The sequence below is a fragment of the Apus apus genome, chromosome 4 (assembly GCF_020740795.1).
Source record: "Apus apus isolate bApuApu2 chromosome 4, bApuApu2.pri.cur, whole genome shotgun sequence".
Taxonomy (NCBI): domain Eukaryota; kingdom Metazoa; phylum Chordata; class Aves; order Apodiformes; family Apodidae; genus Apus; species Apus apus.
The window spans coordinates 44,235,045-44,256,117 of NC_067285.1; the positions used below are offsets into that span (position 1 = coordinate 44,235,045).

A 21,073-nucleotide genomic window follows, 5' to 3' on the forward strand; every position below is an offset into this window, starting at 1 on the left:
GAGAAGAAGTGGCTGAGATGGGCTCTGGCCCATCAGCACTAGAGCAGGACAATCCCTGGAAACTGCTCTCTCCTGTCTGTGAAGGACTCCCTGAACTCACTCTGTGAAGCTCCTGCACTTTGGCTTATTCAGTCTTGTGTCTGCCCCAAGGACCTGGTATTTCAGTTTGGAAGGGCAGGAAAATTTGCCACCACTTCTCTGGTAGGAAAAGCCCTGTTTCTCTGAGAAAACAAATGAAGATAAGTAACTACATATAATAACAGGGCATGTGGGAATTCTCTAGTAATTCTTGGATTCCTCTCTGCAAATCTGTCATGTGCTTATAGTCTGTAAGTGAGAGTTATTCTAAAACCAAGGGCAAAAATCATCTGAGGTCCAACTTCTAGCAAATATTTGCATGTGAACTGAATAGATTACCTATTGATTTAATTTCAGATCCTTAATCAAGGTCAGCATTGCCTTTATTAGATGGCAGTAAATCTTTCTCGCACTGCCCCCTCCTGGCATAGGTGCCCAAGACACTGAGCCCCTGAGAAGACACCAGACCTCAGGTTACTCCAGCCCTGTTCTCTTTGTCCCTGTATCCATATAAGTACAGTGTCCACCTCCCTCTTACCTGCGAGGGCCCTCTGAATAAGAAAACATGTCGAACATGTATATGGGAATGTTGCAGCATCTACTGTTACAGATCTGAGTTGGAATAGGAAGATGCTGATGCAAATCTGGAAGAATTACACTTGCATTTTTGCAGAGAGAAACCCCTGAGGAGTTTCCCTGCAGAGGTCAGAAGGGAAGGAAGCAAGAGGAGTAATTTGAAGTCAGGGCTCAGGTAGTGCAGAGTATTGTAATTCATTGCTTCAAGATTTAGCTCTGTAATCTGCAACTGGATTAAGGTGGGATATTGGGCAAGTCTCTGAACATGGCTATTGGAAGGGTATTAAAAAATGGCAGCAAAATAATCGGGGGGGGGGAATAACAACAGGGCTGAGGTTGGTTAACATTGTACAAATAGTTTCTTCATCCTTCATGTTTTGAAATCAACAGCTGGTTTTCTTGTGCTATCACTCTGAATATTAAAGCTCTAACAGGTAAATGGTTAAGAGTTAGAAAGCAAGCTGTACAAATCCAAGTGCAAAGCACCTTCTGCAAAAAAAAAAAAATGAAGTAAACCAGAAGGTGAAAGAATGCAGTATTTGTATATGTGACAAATATTCCCTGCTGGTTTAAGAATAGGTACTTTGTTTTTCATTAGATGCAATATTGGAGATGTGTCATCTTTAATCCATTTCTGCCAAATTCAGTTGTCAGAAACAGTGAAATTTCTTTCCAAAAAGACATAGCTGCTAATCCCTAAAAGCACACTGCAACCACATTCTGGTCCTTCCAGCTCTCAAATCAATGTTTCCTTCTGCAAGGATGCCCTTGAACCTGGAAATGGCCTCAGATTATTAACAGAAAAGACAAAAAGTACCTTTTTTTTTTTTTTTTCAGTCCTTGTCCTGAGGAGAGGGACACCTTTTTGAATATCTGTTTGTTTTTTAACTTAGTGTCACAGTGTTTCACCATGTTTGATGTGGTCTGTTCTCTTTGGAGCCCATCCTGTAGTGCTTTAGAAGAGTCCCCAAATGGTGAAACCTTTAATTTCAAAACAAAAGTCTTCCTCCTTACTGAGTTTGTCCAGGTACACAGAAAAATTAAAGGGATAACTGGTAGAGCTACATTACTTTTTCACAGGAATAATAGTGTGTATTAGGAGGCAACCTACTGACAATCAGATTTATTTGACAAAAATGTGAAGTTTGCTCTTTTAAATAAGGGATTCATTAGTATTATTGAATACTCTTATATTTCTTTTAACTATATTTTATTTCCTCTTACTTGGTTCCTCAGTCTTCAAAGGCTCTAGAAGTTAGATAAAAGCAAGGACACGTTAGAATCCTGGGTACTGTGGAGGTGTTAATATGTGGTAGATTCTTTTAACCACAAGCACATTTCTCACAATAGATAGCCCCTGTTTTCATGGGGGCTTTCAACCTGCCAGATGTCTGCTGGAAACACAACACAGCAGAGAAAAAGCAGGCTTGGAGGCACCTCGAGAGTTCCTGGTAAGTGAGCCTACCAGGGGAGGTGCCTTGCTAGACCTGCTGTTTACAAGGAGAGAAGGACTGGTGGGAGATGTGGTGGTCAGGGGCCATCTTGGGCTCAGAGACCACAAAATGTTCAAGTTCTCAATCCTGAGTGAGGTAAGGAGGGGGGTCAGCAAAACCTCCACCGTGGACTTGTGGAGGCTGGACTTTGGATTGTTTAGGACATTGGTTGAGAGACTCCCTTGGGCCATAGTCCTGAAGGGCAGGGGATCCACCTCACACCTCCAGTCCTGTGTTCAGTTCTGGGCCCCTCACTACAAGAAGGACTTTGAGGTGATGGGAGAGTTCAGAGAAGGGCAGCCAGAAAACTGGGATTATTTAGTTTGGAGGAGATCTCATTGCTCTCTACAACTACTTGTTGGCCTCTTCTCCCAAGCAACTAATGATGGAACCATAGGAAATGGCCTCAGGGGAGGTTTAGACTTGATATTGGGAAGAATTTCTTTACTGAAAGAGCAGCAAGGAGCTGGAACGGGCTGCCCAGGGAGGTGGTGGAGTCACCATCCCCAAAGGTATTTAAAAAACATGTAGATGAGCATCTCAGGACATGATCTAGTGAGTTTGTTTTTATTATCATTTTTATTTATTCTATTTTTATGCCGGGGCCGGGGAGTTGACGTTTGGATGCGGTGATCTTAAGAGATATTTTCCAACCATGACAATTCTGTGATTCTGGGATGAACTTGTGTTTTCCTTTCATAAAGAGGTTTTAGCCTGACGATTACATTGCAAGGAAATTCAGTGTGGATTCATTCAGGCACACAACAACAGCCTCTCCTCACCTGCACAACTGCTTGTCCAGTCGGACAAGATGGCCAAGGAAATGTTTTCTCAGATGTCCTCACACTGGTGACAGCCAGTGTCTGGTGTGACAGACAATAAATAACCAAACACCAGGACCATGATAAAGGCCCAGGACAACTTGGCTCTTGGTCCTAATACCTGCAGAAAGAGCTGTATGCTTGAGTCACGTGTGGCTGAAGATGTGCAAGAGACCATTAAAATAAACATTCTGCTGTGATCCTGAACATGTGTGATGTGAAAATTACCTTTAATTGTAGCTATACAGCAGCCTTTATACACTCACCTATGATAAACCAGGCTTTTCATAATAAAATGATTCACATAGATATTAATCTGTGTGCAGTGACAGCAAACACTTCAGTTACATTTATCTGTGGAAGGCTGGAACAGGCCTCCAGTACATTTCTCAAAAAGCTTTCATGAATTCAAATGACAGAGAATATTGCTTGAAGACAAAACTTGTGCCTAGGAAAACAGAGAAAAGGGAAGCCAATAAAGCATGATGTGGAAAATATTAGCTTGCTAGAAAACTATGGCTGAAATTAATTTTTAGTTCAGCAGCACTTGTTAAAACTATAAATAGATAAATAGTCTCTTGCTTTCCTATAGATTTCTTCCTCTTACAGTGTGCTTTAGAAGTCTTCACATTCAGTGATTTTTATTTTATTATATTTAGCTATCACTGCAAGCTCTCTTTGAGAGAACTACTTTGATATCAGGCTGCTTTATCTCAGTTCCTAGTCTGATAAAAGCCAATTTAGAGTCACTTTCTTCATACAAAACAATGGCAAGTTCAAGATACTTTGATGATAATAGCATATTTTAAAAAGGATGACCATCTGCCTTTATTCACTTCCCCTGCTTTCAGTGTCCTTTTGAGCTCTACTTTCCCTATAGAAAGATGAAAACACTGAGCTAATTTTCAGTCCTGTCGGCTGTGAAGATGTGGTAACTGTCTTATAAGAGACAAGCATATGGCTGGGTCTTTAAGGGCTTTTTCAAACTGGGGATCCAAATATAGGCTGCCAAGTTCTGCCCAGGAGCATCTGCAGTTTCAGTTCCCCATCACAACACCTCCTTGCACCACTAGGAAGCTTGAGCTGGTGCCTGCTCTTTTCCAGGTTGGCATTTCATGGCAACAACAGGCCCCAAAATGTAGAGCTGCTTATCTGAAGGCTTCACTTTGGACTCCTGATTTTGAAAGTCTTGGGAATACTTTGGCAAAGATGAGACTCACCCACCTGGACAAGCAGAGCAGTTGCAAGCTGCAGGGTGAACTCCGAGGGACCTGGATGTTGAGTAGTTCCTCCAGGTGGAGCAGAACATGCCCCCCATGGTAGGAGCCAGGAAGTTGATTTTCCTGTTCTAATGCTATGGAACTTGCCCTGAGAATCAGAGTGGGTGGAGTAATAAAGATCTGTGAAAGTGCCAAATGTTGGATTTACTGCTCTTTGTGAAGCCATTTAACACTGAGCAGAGCAATTTTAGCTGGTCAACAGCCCACTGGAGAATCTACCATGTTTATCTGAGCCCGCCTTCTGCGACGTCGTTTGTTCTTACCTAGTGTCTGCTCTTACCCCATTTTAAAACTTCAGTCATTTACTACTGGAGCCAAAACCCTTCTCCCTCCCACCGCATCTACTGAATGACCAACTAATAAGCAGGGAGGTGAGTAATTCCTGAAGTACTTCCTTTGCTTAAGCCAAGTGTTAATCGGACCTGCCTCCTGGCAATTTTAATCACTGTGGCAACAGTCCTGGAACGCTTAAAAGCTGCAGCCATTGTAATCAAGAAGCTAAAAGTAAGTAATTCTGGCAGTAACCTTCCCACGTGAACTATTTTAAACTTGAAGATTGCTAAAATGAGACATTTTGAGACATAAACAGGAAAACAATCCCAGTAGCTGGATTTCAAAAACAGACAACAGTCTTGACTCACACATCTAACATCAGCTGGAAAAAATGGGCTTCAAAAATGTTGGTTTTAGGTAAAAATGAGTGAAGAGTACAGCAAATAATTTTTAAAAAATAGATCTTTATTAGCAGTCTGGGTTAGAGAACTGGATGTTCACTGTGACTCTGGTTTTCTATCAAGAGGAATAAAAAATTCTATGTGTTCACAGGTTACAAGTTAAAACATGGAAAGTGATTTATTTACATTACCAAGATGAAATTGAGTTACAGTGGCTGACAGGATAAGAGTTGTGAGTTAGACATCAGAAGAGGGATATGAACCCAATTTACTGGGCAAATTAACTCTGTTAGAACACTTGAGCTGGTGCAAAGGTAACAGTGCCTTCAGAAGACAAACTGTCTGCCTTGCTTGTGTACTCTGGTGTTTCTTTAATGATTCAAGTTCTTTGGTCAAGCTTTTTCACCAGCCTAAGGGAGCCAAGAGACATTGACAAATGTGCAACAGAAATAAAATGAAAACTAGACTCTCGTATCTTAATAGTTGTTGAAGCAGTTCTGGTTCTTTTGCTCTCTGTCACTAAAAGTGCTAAAAAATGTGCTTCTGCATGACATGGATGCCACTGATTTGCAAATGGAGCTAAACAGAGTTTTCAGGACTGGAAAACCAAGCCCAGATAATCCCTTTAAAAAAATAACGTCCTGGAAAGCAGAGCAGCAGAGAGAGACTGACCAAACTGAAGGTGAAGCCTTTCAGCAGTGTCCAGCTGAGGCCCTTCAGATGTGGACTGAAATGCATTTGGCAGCAGCCCTTTCCTTTTTGATCAGAAGCTGGACTCTGGTTCACCTTGTGCCCAAGGATTTCATAGTGTTTGATACAACACTGGATCCACACAAGGGCATCTTAACACACATTATAGTCTAGGAAATTCTCTGCTATTTCCAGAACTGCTCAATGTGAGAAAGGGGAATGGACTTAAATGATATACCCAAGGTCATGCTGCAGATTAGTAGCACCTCACAAACAGTCCCCTCCTGGGATCGTGGCGATGATCTGCCTACCTGAGAATAAAAGAAAGCCAAACCTTTCTGCAGTGATCAGTTTCAGCCAATTTGAGTTGAACAATTTGCTATGAGATTCAATTAAAAAAGCAAGCAAGCAAGCAAACCTTGTAAAGCCAGACTAAACTGTGCTTACAGCACAGTGGTTGTTCTTTGATGTCGTGCTTTTGGAGGAGCTGAGGCAGCACGTGCTGCTTCTGTGTAGTGTAATAAAAATTAGGCTGTGAAACATCTTCTGAAGCAAAAAATCCAAGACTCTCATCAACATCTAACGCCAAACCTTAAAACCACCAGATCTGAACACACACAGATGAGCTGTATTCGTTAATTCTGACAGCATCTGTCCCCATTTACACCAGCTACATTTAATATAACCAATTTCCTTGTCCCTTCCCAATTAGCTCCATGACAGAAAATCTAATTAAATCATATCTTTTATCAGGAACCAAGAATTCAAGAGCTACGTGTTGTTGTTTTTTTCACTTGATTAAAGCTCTTCTTCTTGAACTGTTAATTTTTTGAAAAAGATCTCCAGCAGTTCTTCCTCTGATCCATTTTGGTTATTGAATGAAATGGCTCATTTACTCTGAGTTAGCTCTTGAACTGCACACTTAGGCTCCAACTCTTGTGAAAAGCTCAGAAGATGACAGGAATCATCGCTGCTTTTCTCCGCACCTCTGGATAAAATCTCTTCAGGTACAACTTGTGTTTCCTTTGGGCCCACAGAGACATCTGGATGACCATCAGGAAAGCAAAAATGCCAACTATCAAGGAAAAAGAGGGAGGGGGAGAGAAAAGAGGACCGTGTGTTACCTTTCAGTGTCTGTTTCTGTGAAGACAAGAGGATTTATGGAAAAGCCTGCAGCCTCTTCTTCGGGCAGAGACAAGTTAACTCTGCCCTCGCTCTCAGCCTTACAACTGCTGATGTACCACAGCCTGAGGCTCAACCTCCACATCCAAATTCACACAGATGATGTTCACAGCTGTTATGGACACACCCTCTATCACCTATGACTCCCCCATAAACCACAAGGCCTCCTTGGCCATGGTGCTCTCTTGACACAGAATTACCCATGGACTCCCTCGACTAGTCTTCTAGTTTGCTTTCAGCTTACAAGGCTTCTTTTTTGTTCTCCCTCTGGCTCCCAGCCATGACAGGGAATTGTGCTGTACCTCCCTGCTTCATGGAGGGAGAGAGCAGCCCTGGAGCAGCAGGTGCACAAGAAGATGGAGCTGCCTGGCAGCAAAGTCTCACAAAGCCCAACTTGCTAGAGATGCTCAGGCCTCTGCTGTGGTTGTCAGGAGCCAGTAAGCGGTCTCTCAGGTACCGCTCTCCCTTCGGGCTAATTGGCAGCAAACTGGGGATACTTTTACAGGTGCTTTTTGCAAATTCATTATCCTGTCTTCCTTAAAATGAGCTGGTGGATCAGAAACATTCATTTGGCATCTGATCAAGTTGTGTTTGCTGCGGTTAGAGCAAAGATGAGCACGCTGCTTGTGCTGCAGCTCCCTGCCCTCATCAACACAGCCCTGCCAGTGTCTCCAAGCTTTCAGGTAATTTCAATACCAGATCATAAAGCAAAAAATGCTGGGTCTTTTCAACCAACATTTTGCATTATGCAGTTGAATCCCCTTTTGAAATTCCTTTCTTTTTCATTGGTAAACCTTGCGGGGCTACTTTTTTGCAAGGAGCTTTTATAGGTTTCTATTTTGGAATGGAAAAAAAAAAAATTATTAAAAAGTGAATGGTTTTGGAGAGCTCAGTCCCAGAGACCATATTTGTATGGATATTTAGGTATCTGAGGATGCAGGAAAGCACTGAGCAAGAGCTGCAAACCCTACTGAGCACGCTGCTGTTATGAGCTGGCTGCCCAAAATAAGCAAGCAGGGAAATGCTACCAGGAACATGTGCATCTTTCCTCCTTTGAAATACTAAGTACATCTGGTTTTGTCTCCCCTATTAGAAGTATTTTTCCAGGCTTACAATGCAAAGAAAATTTTTCCATATCAAAAATAATTTGACTCCACATAAAGAATACTGACTTGTTTTCTTTCTAAATTTCAAAGGCTCTTTTCACTCTGGAAACAGAAGAAACAACAATATTTCACAAAAAGCAGAGAGCTGGTTTTGATCAAAAGGAGGTGTTGCAGTAGTGTTCATGCTCTCCACAGTTTTCTGAGGGTAGAACTTTGAAGGTTTATACAGTCATGTCACAGGGGGGATTTGATGGCATTGTTTCATATGCCATAAATTTTGGGAGGGGCAAATTTTATATTTCTGGAATTGACTTCTGCAAACAACGATTTAGGGGCTGTTTCAAACTTACCTGGCAAGGTTTGTGTCATAACTGTGAAACTAATCCAAGACCCAACCTGTTGCAAAGAAAAAGGCAGTATTAATTTCTACTATATATAAAGCAAAAGGGCAAGTTTTCAAAAGCGACCACTTCCCCAAAAGCTCCCCCAGCAAAAAGAGTGTGATACTCATACCAGAAATGGGAGAGGAAAAATAGCTAGAAAGGGGACCCCCCCAGTCTGCTGGATGAGGTGAAGAGGTGGGTGGTAAATTCTTGGATCAGTGGGGAGGGGAATATGCACAAAAGTCAGGACACGGGTGTGAGGAAAGAGAAGGGTCTGGTGGGGAAACATTTGTGGGAGCAAGGAGGCTCTGACATACAGAATGGAATGACTGGGGTGCAGGGGGAAGGCCTTGCAGATTTTCTGAAGGCAAAGGCACCACCACCTACCCTTTGCATCTAAGCAGAAGAAAGCAATTGTACCTCGTATGTGTAGTTGGGACAGGATACTAGAAAGAAGAGCCATGTGAAGGGGTTGTAGGTGGGACTTGGAAAACAGGCTTTGCTTCCTTTATGAAAGGGGAAAAAAAAAAGAAAAAATAAAAAAAAAAATAAAAAGAAGGAAAAAACCAGCCCAAACAGACAAAAAAAACCAGTTTCAATACAAGGAGGGGAACTGAGCCTTAGCACAACTTGCCTGTATATATTTATTTATTTATTTATTTATTTATTTATTAAAAAACACTCCCCCCTTTGGCCAGTGCTCCCACAGTACAAGTTTTTAAATGAGTTTCACCGAAATCTTTAGAGGTAGCAAAACCTACAATTAGCCTAGTGAGAATGCTGCTTAGCAAGCCATGGATCAGTTTTTACAGGGAAGTTCTGGCGTGTCCAAAGGATGCAACTCTTGTTCAGAGGGAGAGAATGACAGTTCTCTGCAGACTCACCAGCAGGCTAAGGGCATTCTTCTGGGATAGCAAGGATACAGCTGGATCACAGTCAGCCTGACTCAGGAATGTGAACCTCTTCCCTCTTGCATCCTCAGCCTTCCCCTCTCAGGATAGCCCAGGAAAACAACTCCAGGGTTAACAGCATGACTCTCTACAGCCACTGATAATGCTCAAACAAAATGCCACCTAGGAAACACTTCGTTTTTAAGTTCTGGCAACAATTTCATACTTGCAGGCACTGAGAACACTGATTAATTATTTGGCTCCTGCTGCTTTTCAACCGAATTAGGCTCCTTGTAACAAACAACACAAGCACCTGCCTAACCACAGCACATCAAAAGCCTTCCAGAATAGAAACTGACTTCAGTCTGTGAAGTTGATCATACCACAGGGATGTATTTTTTTGAACAGGGAGTTAAAGTGTGAAGTTACACTATTATTACCTGGAAATACATTTTACTTTCTACTATATATAGTTTAACTTTTATCCTCATGGTACAAAAGGCCCTGAAAACCCATGCCTGGAGCAGCCTTTTAAGAGCATACATATACATTGATGCCTGTGTATTTGTCTATGCATGTATCTAAAAACTCTGCAATCTAGTTTAAAAGTTTTTGAAACTTGTTTAAAATGGAATCTTCTGTTGTCAGCCAACAGGAGGCTTTCAGGAACTTCCATGCTTAAATCCATATTGAAATTGCAGTTGTGTATAATTAAGACAAATGTACTATAAGCTTTGGAACAGCAACAGTCTTGCTAATGTTTCCTCGTCACCACATTTATTTTGAAGATGTTATACTGATGCCATGATTCCTACTTCATCTTTCTTTATTCTGTGGCTGTAGATACATAAATCACTGTACACCAGCAGAAGATGGATAAGCTAAGCATGCTTCAGTCTTAAATAGGCAAACAGGAAACAAAGACAGACCTGAATGATTTTGGTGAGCTAAAGCTACGTTGATAAAGTGATTTCCAGCTTCACACATCTGCAAGACATTAAAAACATATTTTTCACTTGTAGGTCCAAAATGCTGCAGTAACCGTGCTGCAGTGCAGAACCAGAATCCCCTTTTTTACAGTTTAGTCTCTGTTTCCAGAAAATATGTACTTGAGAAAACTTCTCCCATGTGAAATCCAACCTGGGGTGAAAGCCCAGGTTTCAGCTCTGCAGAGCTCAGAGCAGGCACTCCTTCAGTGTGGTTCCCATGCCCAGCAGGGACAACATGCTTTGGTCTGGGGAGATCAGAGCAGCTCCCTGAAGTCTGAACAATTTACAAAGATACTTTCCTGAACCAAACATCGTTGTCAGGATTTGGATTTAATCCAGCCTGCAAAGAAGCAGCAGGTGAAAAGCTGACCCCCGGTTTTGCCCAGATGTCATGAGCTGATGTGCCTACCCTCTTCCTACACAGGCTGTCAGGGGTGTTCAGTGTTAACACCTTTGTTGTGCCTGTAACCAGCAACCAGTGCTCTAGGTTAGTCATAAAGGATGGAAAAACAGGGGGGAAAAGCAGGCAGCAGGTCTCTGAAGGGCAGACTAGTCAAATGGGTGGTAGTTAGGAGCTGATAAATGAAGGGAGCCAGCCTTATTCCTACTCTCTGGCTATTTCCAGCCCTAACCAACCTTTCAAACTTGGTCTTTAATACTAGGATGGTTTAAATCTTTGGAAGAGGTACCATGTCTCCCCACTTGGGTATACAGCATGTAGCACAAGGTGATTCCAGATTTACTTGTGGCTTTCAGTACTTCTTCAGTTACAACTACTGCAGAATCAAAACCTATTACTACCCATATTCAAAGTGCAAACCAGTAGGAAAACCAGTTTCAATTCCTGCAAGAAAAAAAACCTGTCAGTACAGCAGTCTAATTTTATGTTTTTCATGTTCCCCCTGCTTTATGAAGAAAACCAAAAGGCTGCTTACGTTTCAATCTCAGACTGAAATTATTTTTAAAATTAATTTCTGGGTTTAAAGACTGAATTTTCCTCTCAAATTGAAAAAATTCAAGGTCAAACAGTTGTGTTCTTTTATATCATTAGTCACTACATTTTGCAAGGCTGGAAAAAATTAAGACATTAAAATAAAAAGGGAGAGTGCTAAAATCTAGAGATGTTCAAAGTGTAAAGTCACAAAATTAATACAGAAAAAAAGAAGCACAGTTGTAATTTTTTGGAAGCCAATTCTGAAAGTCATCCATAACAAACTTCAATTAAAACTAATTGAAAGGAATATGTAACTTCATTTTGTATTGAAATGTGCCATTATCTGAAAAAACATTTTAGATAGAGTTGCTGAAGAATTTTCCCATTTTTGGCAGAGAGATTTCTGGGGGTTTTGTTAGGAAAGTTAAAATCAGTTCTATTAGCAAAGCTGCTGCTCTGCATGGGTATATAGTCATGGGTCACATCCTGCAGTCCTTTTATGTTTTTTAATTACAACTAACTGGCTGTCACCTATCATAAACACCAGATGTAAAACACTAAAATAGCCAGAAAAGGAAATTCTATTATAAAATATCATATCAGAAGCTGCAATAGCCATAGTAATAGAAATAATTGTCATTTACATACTTCCTAGGAACGTGATTGTTTCTGATTGCTATTATTTTAAAGAAAGAAGGTTCAAAGTTAAAAAGTATTTTTGTGAAACCCTATATATCCATACTGAAATGTGCAATTCCCATACAACTGTAGAGCAAGAGAGATTCACTCACTGTAGATAACATTTACTAATTCTGTAATCATTTCTGAGTAAAACAAGCAAAGGGCACTTCTGCAGGGATTTTTATTGGTGTCCCTTTGACTCTGCAGCTGCATTCTGCTGTAATTAGCTCATGTCCCTCTTCAGAAATGTGGCTTGTTAATGCTCTGGATCAAGAAGTACTGCTAAATGGAAGCTAGTGTCTCAGATATAAAATATGGGGCAGTGGGGAACAGCAGAAAAAAAAGGCTTACCATATTTATGATGATAAAATATTGAAGTCTTCGTGCTGTTCCCCCTCTTTACATTCCATGAGTACCCTATGAGAAAAACATCCCTGCAAAGCTCAGAGTAATTTCTCTAAATATGAGAATCTTTCAGAAGGGCCTGCTGACACTCTTCAAATTACTCAGTGCTGTTGTTTACAGCAGCTGCAGATGTGTACACTTAAATCAGGATACGTAATAAAGACAAGCTTCAAAAGAGGGGAAAATAAGAAACCTTCCAAATATTTTCTTCAGGTGTTATTAAAAAACCTGTGAAAACATCTCCAAATTATTTTATTGTGTGCATTGCTGTTTTAAATTCATTGTCTGGGAACCTGCCAGAACGAGGTCTGAAAGGAAAGGTTTTTGAATTGCCACAGGTCAGAAGTTCTCGTAAGAGAACTCAGAGACCTCAGACCAGGTATTGGTGCAGGTTTGAAAGAGACAGCAATATTTTATAGCAAATACCCCACACAGGATTCTTCTCTTTTCTTGATGGCAGCATTTTCCAGAAAAACTATAGCAGGATGTGTAAGACTGAGGAGAAAAAGGCTGTTTACTTAGAAAAGGAGGCTTGTTCTCTGCAGACTTTGATGAGGACTAGTTTCACTGGTAGCACTGAATATTCAGGCAGGCAGTTTGCTTGGTTTCAAGTAATGCCTGAGCTTGGGAAGGGCACAGACAGCAAGGCTCTGGGCACACCACTGCCTCCCACTGCCACAACCTCCTGTCTCCCCAGTGCAGGATTGTTGCTTTCTGCTGCTGAGCCCCACTGAGTGTGTGGCTCAGAGAGCTGGGCTGTTTGGCTTAGGGAAAAGGAGGCTGAGGGAGGGGGAAGCTCATCAACGCTGATAAATATCTACAGAGGGTGTCAGGAGGAAGGGGCCAGACTCTTCTCAGTGGTGTCCAGGGACAGGACAAGGGGCAGCGGGCACAAACTGGAACACAGGAGGTTTAACCTAAATATGAGAAAATGCTTCTTTGCTCTAAGGGTACCGGAGCACTGAACAAGCTGCCCAGGGAGGTTGTGGAGTCTCCATCCCTGGAGACATTCCAAACCCACCTGGACGTGTTCCTGTGTGATTTGCTGTAGGGGATCCTGCTCTAGCAGGGGGGTTGGACTAGGTTATCTCCAGAGGTCCCTTCCAACCCCTGCCATCCTGTGATTCTGTGTGAACTTACATATGAGTATTTTGCTTGTCTTTGCTATCCCTTGTCAGGGCAGGAAAAACTGAGAACTGCATGGCCAACCCCCAGAGACAAAGACTGCCAAAACTGCCATCTTTAAGGGCCCTGATTTACAAAAGCATTGAAACATTGCTAAGGAGTTGTTTGGATACTTCTCTAAATAGTGTTTGCCTGAAAGAGCCTAGACACGTTACTGTCCTGTCTTCCTGTTATATTTCTGGAAACTGATCTGCATCTGATTTTCAAATAGGCTGACTGGCTGTTGTGGGGGTTTTTTGGCTACTGACCCTTGCTTGCTTGGGTAAGTCAACACTCAGCATTTCCAAGTGCAAAGCCCACAGAGGACATAAGAAAATATACACTTCCATGTTGAAATTTTGGACTGAGCCTCTGTCTCACTATATGGCTACGGACATTCAGACATCAGGTTTGGTAGTCTCAGCCATTTTCTGTCACCTGTGCTTTCCTTGGCATTAACCTGCTTTGGCAGGGATTGTTTTTATTGTTTTTAACAGCTGCTGAAGTGAAGTTATTCAGGGTACACAGCACTATTGCAAAGTCTGCTTAGGGTGTAATGCTAAATGTTAGTGGTTTTACATAATTAGGAGTAGTAATAATGCTGCTGATGTTCTTGTGGCTCTCAGATACAGATTTTCATGTTAAGCTCTGTCTAGGTCAAGAGTACTAGAAGACTTCCTAGCCTAGAAACCTTAATAGATTTATCACTAAATCCAGTGTAAGGACACAGGGCTGTGGGCATGGGCATAAATATACACAAATGCACAGCAGCATTACTGCATTTTGCCAAATGTCATTTCTCCCATTCCACAGTCATTACTAAAACTTCTATTTTTGTACGTACCAGAAAAGCAAGTGCAGCAAGAGAAACTTGTCTGTGGCCAAATGCTAGAAAACAGAATGAAATTGTAAATTGCATTTTATGGTATGCAAATAGTTTCCTATGGATGAAATGAACTACAAGTGCTGAGGAGCAGAAATGCTTCTCTCCTGACAGGCTCTGCAGAGAGACTGGGTATTATCACACATGAAATGAAGACAATGCAAATAGTGAGAGCAGTCCAGTCTCATCACCACTGATCTCAAGGCAGTTTTCATCTAATTTTGTAGTATCTGTCAGCTTCATATATGCAAGTGCTTTTTCAAAGCAGCTGGTGGTGTTAAATTCCATGGAAAGGCAAGGGGAAGGGAGAAGTGAAGGTGAGTGGCAGACCCAGGCCAGGAATCACAGCCTTATCCACAGACCCTTCCATCTCCATGAGCAGAGAACCCAAGACATAACCTATGCATTACTTTTTTTCTTTCTTTTCTCTTTTTTTCTTTTTTTTTCCAGAAATGAGGTTTTACTATATAGTCACTCCCTGCTTCACAGTCTCACCATACAAGAAATGTATTTAGCCTTTGTAATATTTACCTTCCCTTTGCCTGCCCTCTCCTTTTTTGCTGTTGTCCCTGGACCACTGTAGTGCTGTATGGTGTTCACCTCCAAAGGTTTACAGTTCTCAAGTAAACCCTGGTCATGGCTGAGGGACACAAACCACATGTGTGCAACTCACTTTCCTGACCAAGTCTCCCAGAGCCTTCACTTCTGAGAGCCCTTTTTCTCTGGCTGGCACATGGCACTCACTAAAACTCCTCCTCAGAACAACCAGCTCCTGTGAACATGTGAGGATGCAGCTGCTAAGCAGTTGTTCTTCATGGGCCCTTTGTCATCTTGGTTTAATTGACCACACCTGCATAGCATTCTGGAACTACCTGCTTGCTTTTCTTTACCTGTCCCCAAACCAGCCAGCTCTGGATATGGCTGTGGAGGTCACCTGCTCCTGCATCCAAAATAAGCCATCAGTGTTTTACTGATCCAGTCAACCATGCCAGAGGGCTGCTAATCTCCAGCATTAGACCCATGGACCTCTAATTGTCATTTTAAGGCAGAATGCAAGCAATTGGAAGTACTTCTTCTGAATGCTTTCTCTGTTGGAAAGCTGTGTCTTGGACAAATGGATTCTTATATAAAGAAGCAATCTCATGGCCCAGACTGCTCAAAAGTGTAAGATGCAGAGGAAAAGTCTAAGGTGTGGCAAGGAAAGTAGCAGGAAACAAAACAAGTATGCTCAAAGGAAGCAAAAGTTCACACAGCAAAGAAGAAAAAAATCACAAAGAAAAAGCAGTGCAACAATAAAATATGAGAGGGAACAAAATGCCGAATGAAATCTGGAAGAAGAAAACATGGGGTTTATCAGCAGTATCTGATTGACTTTTACTGGTTTCTTTTACTAGTTTAAGGATGTACCTTTAGCAAATAAATATCTCCTCCAAGAAAATGCAGTCAGTTCTAGTTCTCTCCTTCACTCTTAACACAAAGAATGTGAAGATGAGCAAAATATACCCATCTTTGTGTTTTCTCTCCTTGGTCAATATTTCCAGTTCCTGCAACCAGCCATGGCTGAACAGGAAGGTAGATTGAGTGGCCCAGCAGACGTGCCTCCCATGCCACAGCCATCCATCTGACAGGGAGTAAAGGCTCCTCTCTGGCTAGATCAGTCATATGGTCCTATTTGGGGGACACCTATTAATTCTGGAGGAATTTGTGTTGCATACCAAAAACTTGTTCCAGTCAAGGTCAGGTTTTTGTTCTGCTTATACGTACACGGTGGTGTGTAGCGTGGATGGTTGATGTAGTATGCAATCCAGGAAGTGAATCCCCAGTAAAAGGCACAGCCCTGGAATGGACAAAAGATATTTTTTTTTTCTTAAAAAGTATGATAAACAAATATAAACCACACATTTACAAATTCTGCTGTTATGGTACCCAAACGACCGTTGAGAGACTTCGCAGTGGCTGCTTGAGTCACAATTTACACATCTCCTTAAGATGCTTTGAAGCCATTAAAAAAATAGAAGTATGCACAGTGTAGATTTTTTTGGTTGTGTGGAAGTGTTTTATGCCTGTTGTACGAGTTGACATTTGTTTTCTCCTTCTTTAATTCTGCTGCTGAAGGACACATTTCTCTGAGTGGCACTATTAAAAATCTAGGGCTGATCAAACAGCTGAGCTGTTGCTATACCCTCAGCAGAGCATTTCCAACAAGACAGAGCTAGCCAACAGAATGCTAAACCAGCCAAGACAATAAAGACTAAAAGTGAATAGGCCTGGTTTGACCCTGTCCAAAAAAAAAGGCACACAGTTCCTATAAAGATGTTGGAGCTACACACTGCATCTACTCCCATGGATTCAGCCCCACTTCATCCTCCTGTTAAAAAGCAGCACCCCAGGTGCCTTTGCTTGGTGACTGAAGCTGTGGGCTTGGGAATGCCCAAGTAGAGACAATATGGTCAGTTTCTTGCCTTGTGTAGGGGTCACTGCTCCCATTCTTTGCACAAGGAAAAAAACAAAACCCACCAGACAAACAACTGAAACCACCCTGGAGATCGGATAAAGCCTTTGTGTGTGTTCAAGTTCAGGGTTCCATGCTCAGCACCTTCTTGGGAAGAGCAGTGTGCTGGGACTGGCTGCAACTCTGTCCCATCAGTAGGGCTGCAAGTCAGGCTTTCTCTTTTATTTTATTTTTTAAACACGGTGTATTGTAAAACAGTATCTCTAGCTGTGCATCATCTCATTCCCTCTTTTCTGGCTGGAATTAAGTCAAGCCCCCTACCACAGGCATACATTTCTCTCCTTTGAAAGAAACCTTAGATGCATTGCAAAACTTTTAAAGGGAGAGTCTTGACATCACAACAAATGGGATGTAGGGTGGGGTGATACAAAATGACCAAGACTGAGCATGTGAAATAAATAAGTAATGACAGACAGTTTAAATTCAGGAGGATTTGGGAGACAGACTTCAGGCCAGCTCAGTATCTTCCTTCCTGAGGCCTCCTCCTATAGAAGGAGAATATATATTTTTTTTTCTCCTTGTAATTTGATTTTAGTTTCCCAAAGCAAGGCCTGTCTCTTGCTCTATATTTATATTGCACTGAGGAAGTGGAGTGTGATTTCTGTCAGCATTGCTAGATGTTGCAGCAGACTATCTCATTAGAAAATAGCATTCAGTCTGAAAAATATCCCGGACATGACAACCAGCCCCTTGGGTGGATGAGTCAAAGTGGACACTGACATGTGGGACCTAAAATGGACATTGATTTCAGTGTATGTTCCCGGGGACATGGCCCTGAAATTCTTCCTATATATGTATTTTGACTAAGCATACTTCCTAGAGCTAGAAAGTAAATTATTTGTTGTATTCCCATCTTCTCCCAAGGACTGCTTTGATATGAAGATATTCTCTCTTACACAAAATGATAAACATAGTCACCTTTATCATATTTTTCAGAGGAGTGTGCCCTCCGGAAAACTTGTGAACAAATAATGTCTCCAGAAGATGTCTGATGTAGTGTAAACAATGGCAGAAACAGGCCAAGCTGGAAGGGGGAAAAAAAGGAAATTAAGGTAAGTGAAGGATTGCTTTTTATTACTTCAGTGTTTAATGTCACAAAAGGAATGAGGACTAGTATTCCAAAACAGCACTGAAATTGTGGGATTTAAGATATTGTCTTAATGGCAGCATCTGGAACCAAAGATTAATAGAATCATTTTCAGTGATGAAAGTTGCTTTTATTTTGCAGTGAGGCAACTTCTTTTTTTGCTAGCCTTGAATTAAAAGAGAGCTCCTCAAGCTCTGAGTGTGATCCATAGCCCTGCCAAGACATTCAAATGGGACAGCTGCATATATAAGCAGGCGTCTTGCCGTGCTTTTCCAAAGGCATCTCCAACATTTTAAGGCCACCTTAATGCTCCTGTAGGATGTGTCTGACATTTAAAAACACTCTGCATCTCTTCTGAATGGTTTCCTTGTCCTTTGCCAACTCAAGTAGCTGCACGGAGGTAGTTGGTATTTCATTTCCTTGTGGACACAAAATGAGGTTTTGTTGCAAAGTTAATCCGTTCTGATGGCTTTTTTGTTGCCTGTTACAAAGAAATGAGGTAATTGTTGTAGAAATTATTATAGTGATTCTCTTTCGAGGAAGATCATGAAACAATAACAGGCACTGCTGATTTGTTTCTGAGAATGAGTTGCAGCTTACAGAGATGGAGTTTCAGAAACAAATGTCAAGAATGATTCCTGGTGGCATTTTATCTTGGTTACAATTACTGTCTTACCAGAGTTCATCTCACTGCAAACCAATTGTGTGACATAAATAAAACGTGGTTTTCAGCATATGAAATCTCAAATAATTTTGTTGTGCATCTTGTATGGTAGCCAAAGATTAAACAATTTCAAAGTAATTAAACCAGAGAGAGTTGAGCTAAGAAAATTTCAAACAGTGAATGACTTATCCGAAGTCTGGAGCAAACTTTCAGATTTGCTGAGAATTTTTAAATTCATTTGGCTTAGGATGTGGATCTCAGATGGATCCATTAAGGAGTGGTCACTGGAAAGATTACCACTTAAAAAGAAGGTAAAAATTATTGCTGGCTTGTCTGTGCTACCACAAGCTCTCTCCTTTTAAGTGTGTGAGGAAGAGAAGGAAGGCAAACGTCTTGCAGCTCTGCCTTGGAATTAAATTTTTTCTGTGTTCTCATTCCCAGCTCCACTAACTCCCTTAATGTCTCTCCAAGGCTCTGTTCTTCCATCTGTAAATGATATTATGACTTGCTGTGTTTCTCTGCTGTATGCCAGCTCCCTTGACTTTGCAATCATTGTGTGGAAAAAGCACCGTGGGAAAAGTGTTCTACAGGTTCTCGAGGCTCTGAGTTCCCTGTGTGCCCTCCCACTTCCAGTGCTCCAACTCATGCAGCCAACCTCAGCTTTCCTTGATCATGTTCCACCCCTCTGCCAGGCACCAATCCCCCAGAATGGGGACAGTCACACTGAAGAGAAGTTTCTCAAATGTGAAAGTTCCCAGCCTGCCTGGTGCATTAACCCCCACCCAGTTGGTGGTGGCAGTGCCTTGAGCCTCCCTGACAGCTGTGTGGAGCTGCTCTCCACTTCTTCATCTCTACCAGTTCTTAATTCCCTCACGTTCATCAAGTCTCCTTTGTTTCTCCCAGGGTCCTTCAAAAGGCTTGGGAATGGCAGGGGCTGCTGAAGGTCATAAAAAGCTGTCTTGGTTGGCTGTCCTCTCCTCATTGCACTTGGCACGCTCTGGGGTTCTAGCAGGCTGGGTGTCCTTGGGCTCAGCTGTTAGATCACTGTTCCATCAGTGCTGTTTCCATTTCCTTGTTAGAACTATTGTTTCAGTGATGGAGAGAAGCAAAGCTGCCTGGTTAATGCTTGTAGGTGACCTCCTCTGATTTCCTTCTGTACAGCTAAATACAGCCCGTGCTCTTTGCTGCTCTAGAACAGTAGCTGAGCTTTTATTTTTGTTTCTCACCTAAGGGTTTTATTTCTTAAAAGTCTTTCAGAATGCAAGTATGTTGCATATGAGCCCTGGGGAACAACTGCAGTTTGAAGAGGTTAGTTTCAAAAATCAGATGACCAGTTCTGAATTCCTATGGTGCTCCCTTTGTTTCTCAGTTGTTCTTGACCAGACTCATGACGTACAGACCTTTCAAACCTTCCTTCCTGTGCCTAGGTGAGAGCTGGTGGGGGGGGCACTTATCTTCTGTGCTGGATGCTGATGTTCCTCATCTTACGAGTGGGAATGCACTGTAAGGAGACTGGGGGTGGGACACCTGACACTCTCTGTCAAGCATGACTTTGGGTGCTGTGTTTCTTATGTCACCTTCTGTTCAGGCTGTGTGTCTAGAGTACAGACTTATCTGGGGAAAATACTAACATCTCCCATTGTGACCAGGTGCCATGACCATTGCTGGGATCCCAGTTTTGGCCAGGCTTACAAGTGCTGCTAAAATGCCAAACTGCTACTGGCAAGAACAATCTGAAACCCCCACCTGAGACCAGGCACGAAGCCTCACACCCCCTGTGACCAACCCCCTCAGCCTCTATCCCTCTGGCTTCTTATCCTCCAGGAAATCATGGCAAATACCACTTACTGAACCACTGGGTGGCGAAAGTTCTTCCTGCTTTCCACTTGATCATAAATGGCTGAGAGGCGAACATAGAAGAGCAGGTATATTAGAAGAGGCCCAGTGTATTCTGTTAAAAAAAACTAGAACAGAAAAAGAAAATAGCTGTATCAAAGTAGGAAATTGTCCCTGTAGAAGCATGAGAAAAAGAATAGCCCTATCCACATCTGTTCTTCCTTCAAATGTCATTTTGGCTTCATTTTGAGGACTGAAATGACACAAAGGGGTTTTTTTCTGCTGTCTCTTTAGCACAGGAGTAAAACCAATCTAGGAAATGAGAGAGAAGTTTCTGTTAAGAACATTAACCCAATTGGGAAAGCTTCATGGGAAGTTGTCAAAATCACAGTTATGTCCTCATCATACTTTTGGCTGTGCCATCAGATGCTTATTTGGAATCTAAAGAACACTGCAAATCAAGGCCCAAAAGCTGAAGGCAACTTGTTTTCTCCCAATTTTTTTTGCAATTAGGCCAGACAGGCATGACACAAAGAAACACAGCTTTGAATCCTGGTTGCTCGCAGAGGTATTTAGAAGGGAGGGATCATTGCTTGAAATTTGGTGGTGGACGGAAGAGCAGGACCTGCCTGCCTGGTGTATGGTGCTTTGAGCCTTTGTTCAGTGACCAAGTGGGGCTCCTCCCTGTGCTGGCATCAGCAGAAGTAGCCTGCAGTGGCAGACTGGACCAGTAAGTTACCCTGTA

The 21,073-nt window shown here is 42.0% G+C and overlaps 1 protein-coding gene across 1 annotated transcript in view; it reads right to left on the bottom strand.

The window, feature by feature from the left end:
- Positions 1-6,559: 6,559 nt before the first annotated feature.
- The window catches only part of TECRL (trans-2,3-enoyl-CoA reductase like), a 65,432-nt gene continuing 50,918 nt past the window's right edge, over positions 6,560-21,073 (bottom strand). Inside the window, exons 5-12 of the mRNA XM_051618234.1 lie at positions 20,341-20,456; positions 17,660-17,765; positions 15,994-16,066; positions 14,191-14,234; positions 10,103-10,160; positions 8,704-8,789; positions 8,251-8,296; positions 6,560-6,687 (exon numbers count right to left, since the gene is read on the bottom strand). Coding sequence (XP_051474194.1) covers positions 6,560-6,687; positions 8,251-8,296; positions 8,704-8,789; positions 10,103-10,160; positions 14,191-14,234; positions 15,994-16,066; positions 17,660-17,765; positions 20,341-20,456 — 657 coding nt within the window. The remainder of the gene's footprint in view (positions 6,688-8,250; positions 8,297-8,703; positions 8,790-10,102; positions 10,161-14,190; positions 14,235-15,993; positions 16,067-17,659; positions 17,766-20,340; positions 20,457-21,073) is intronic.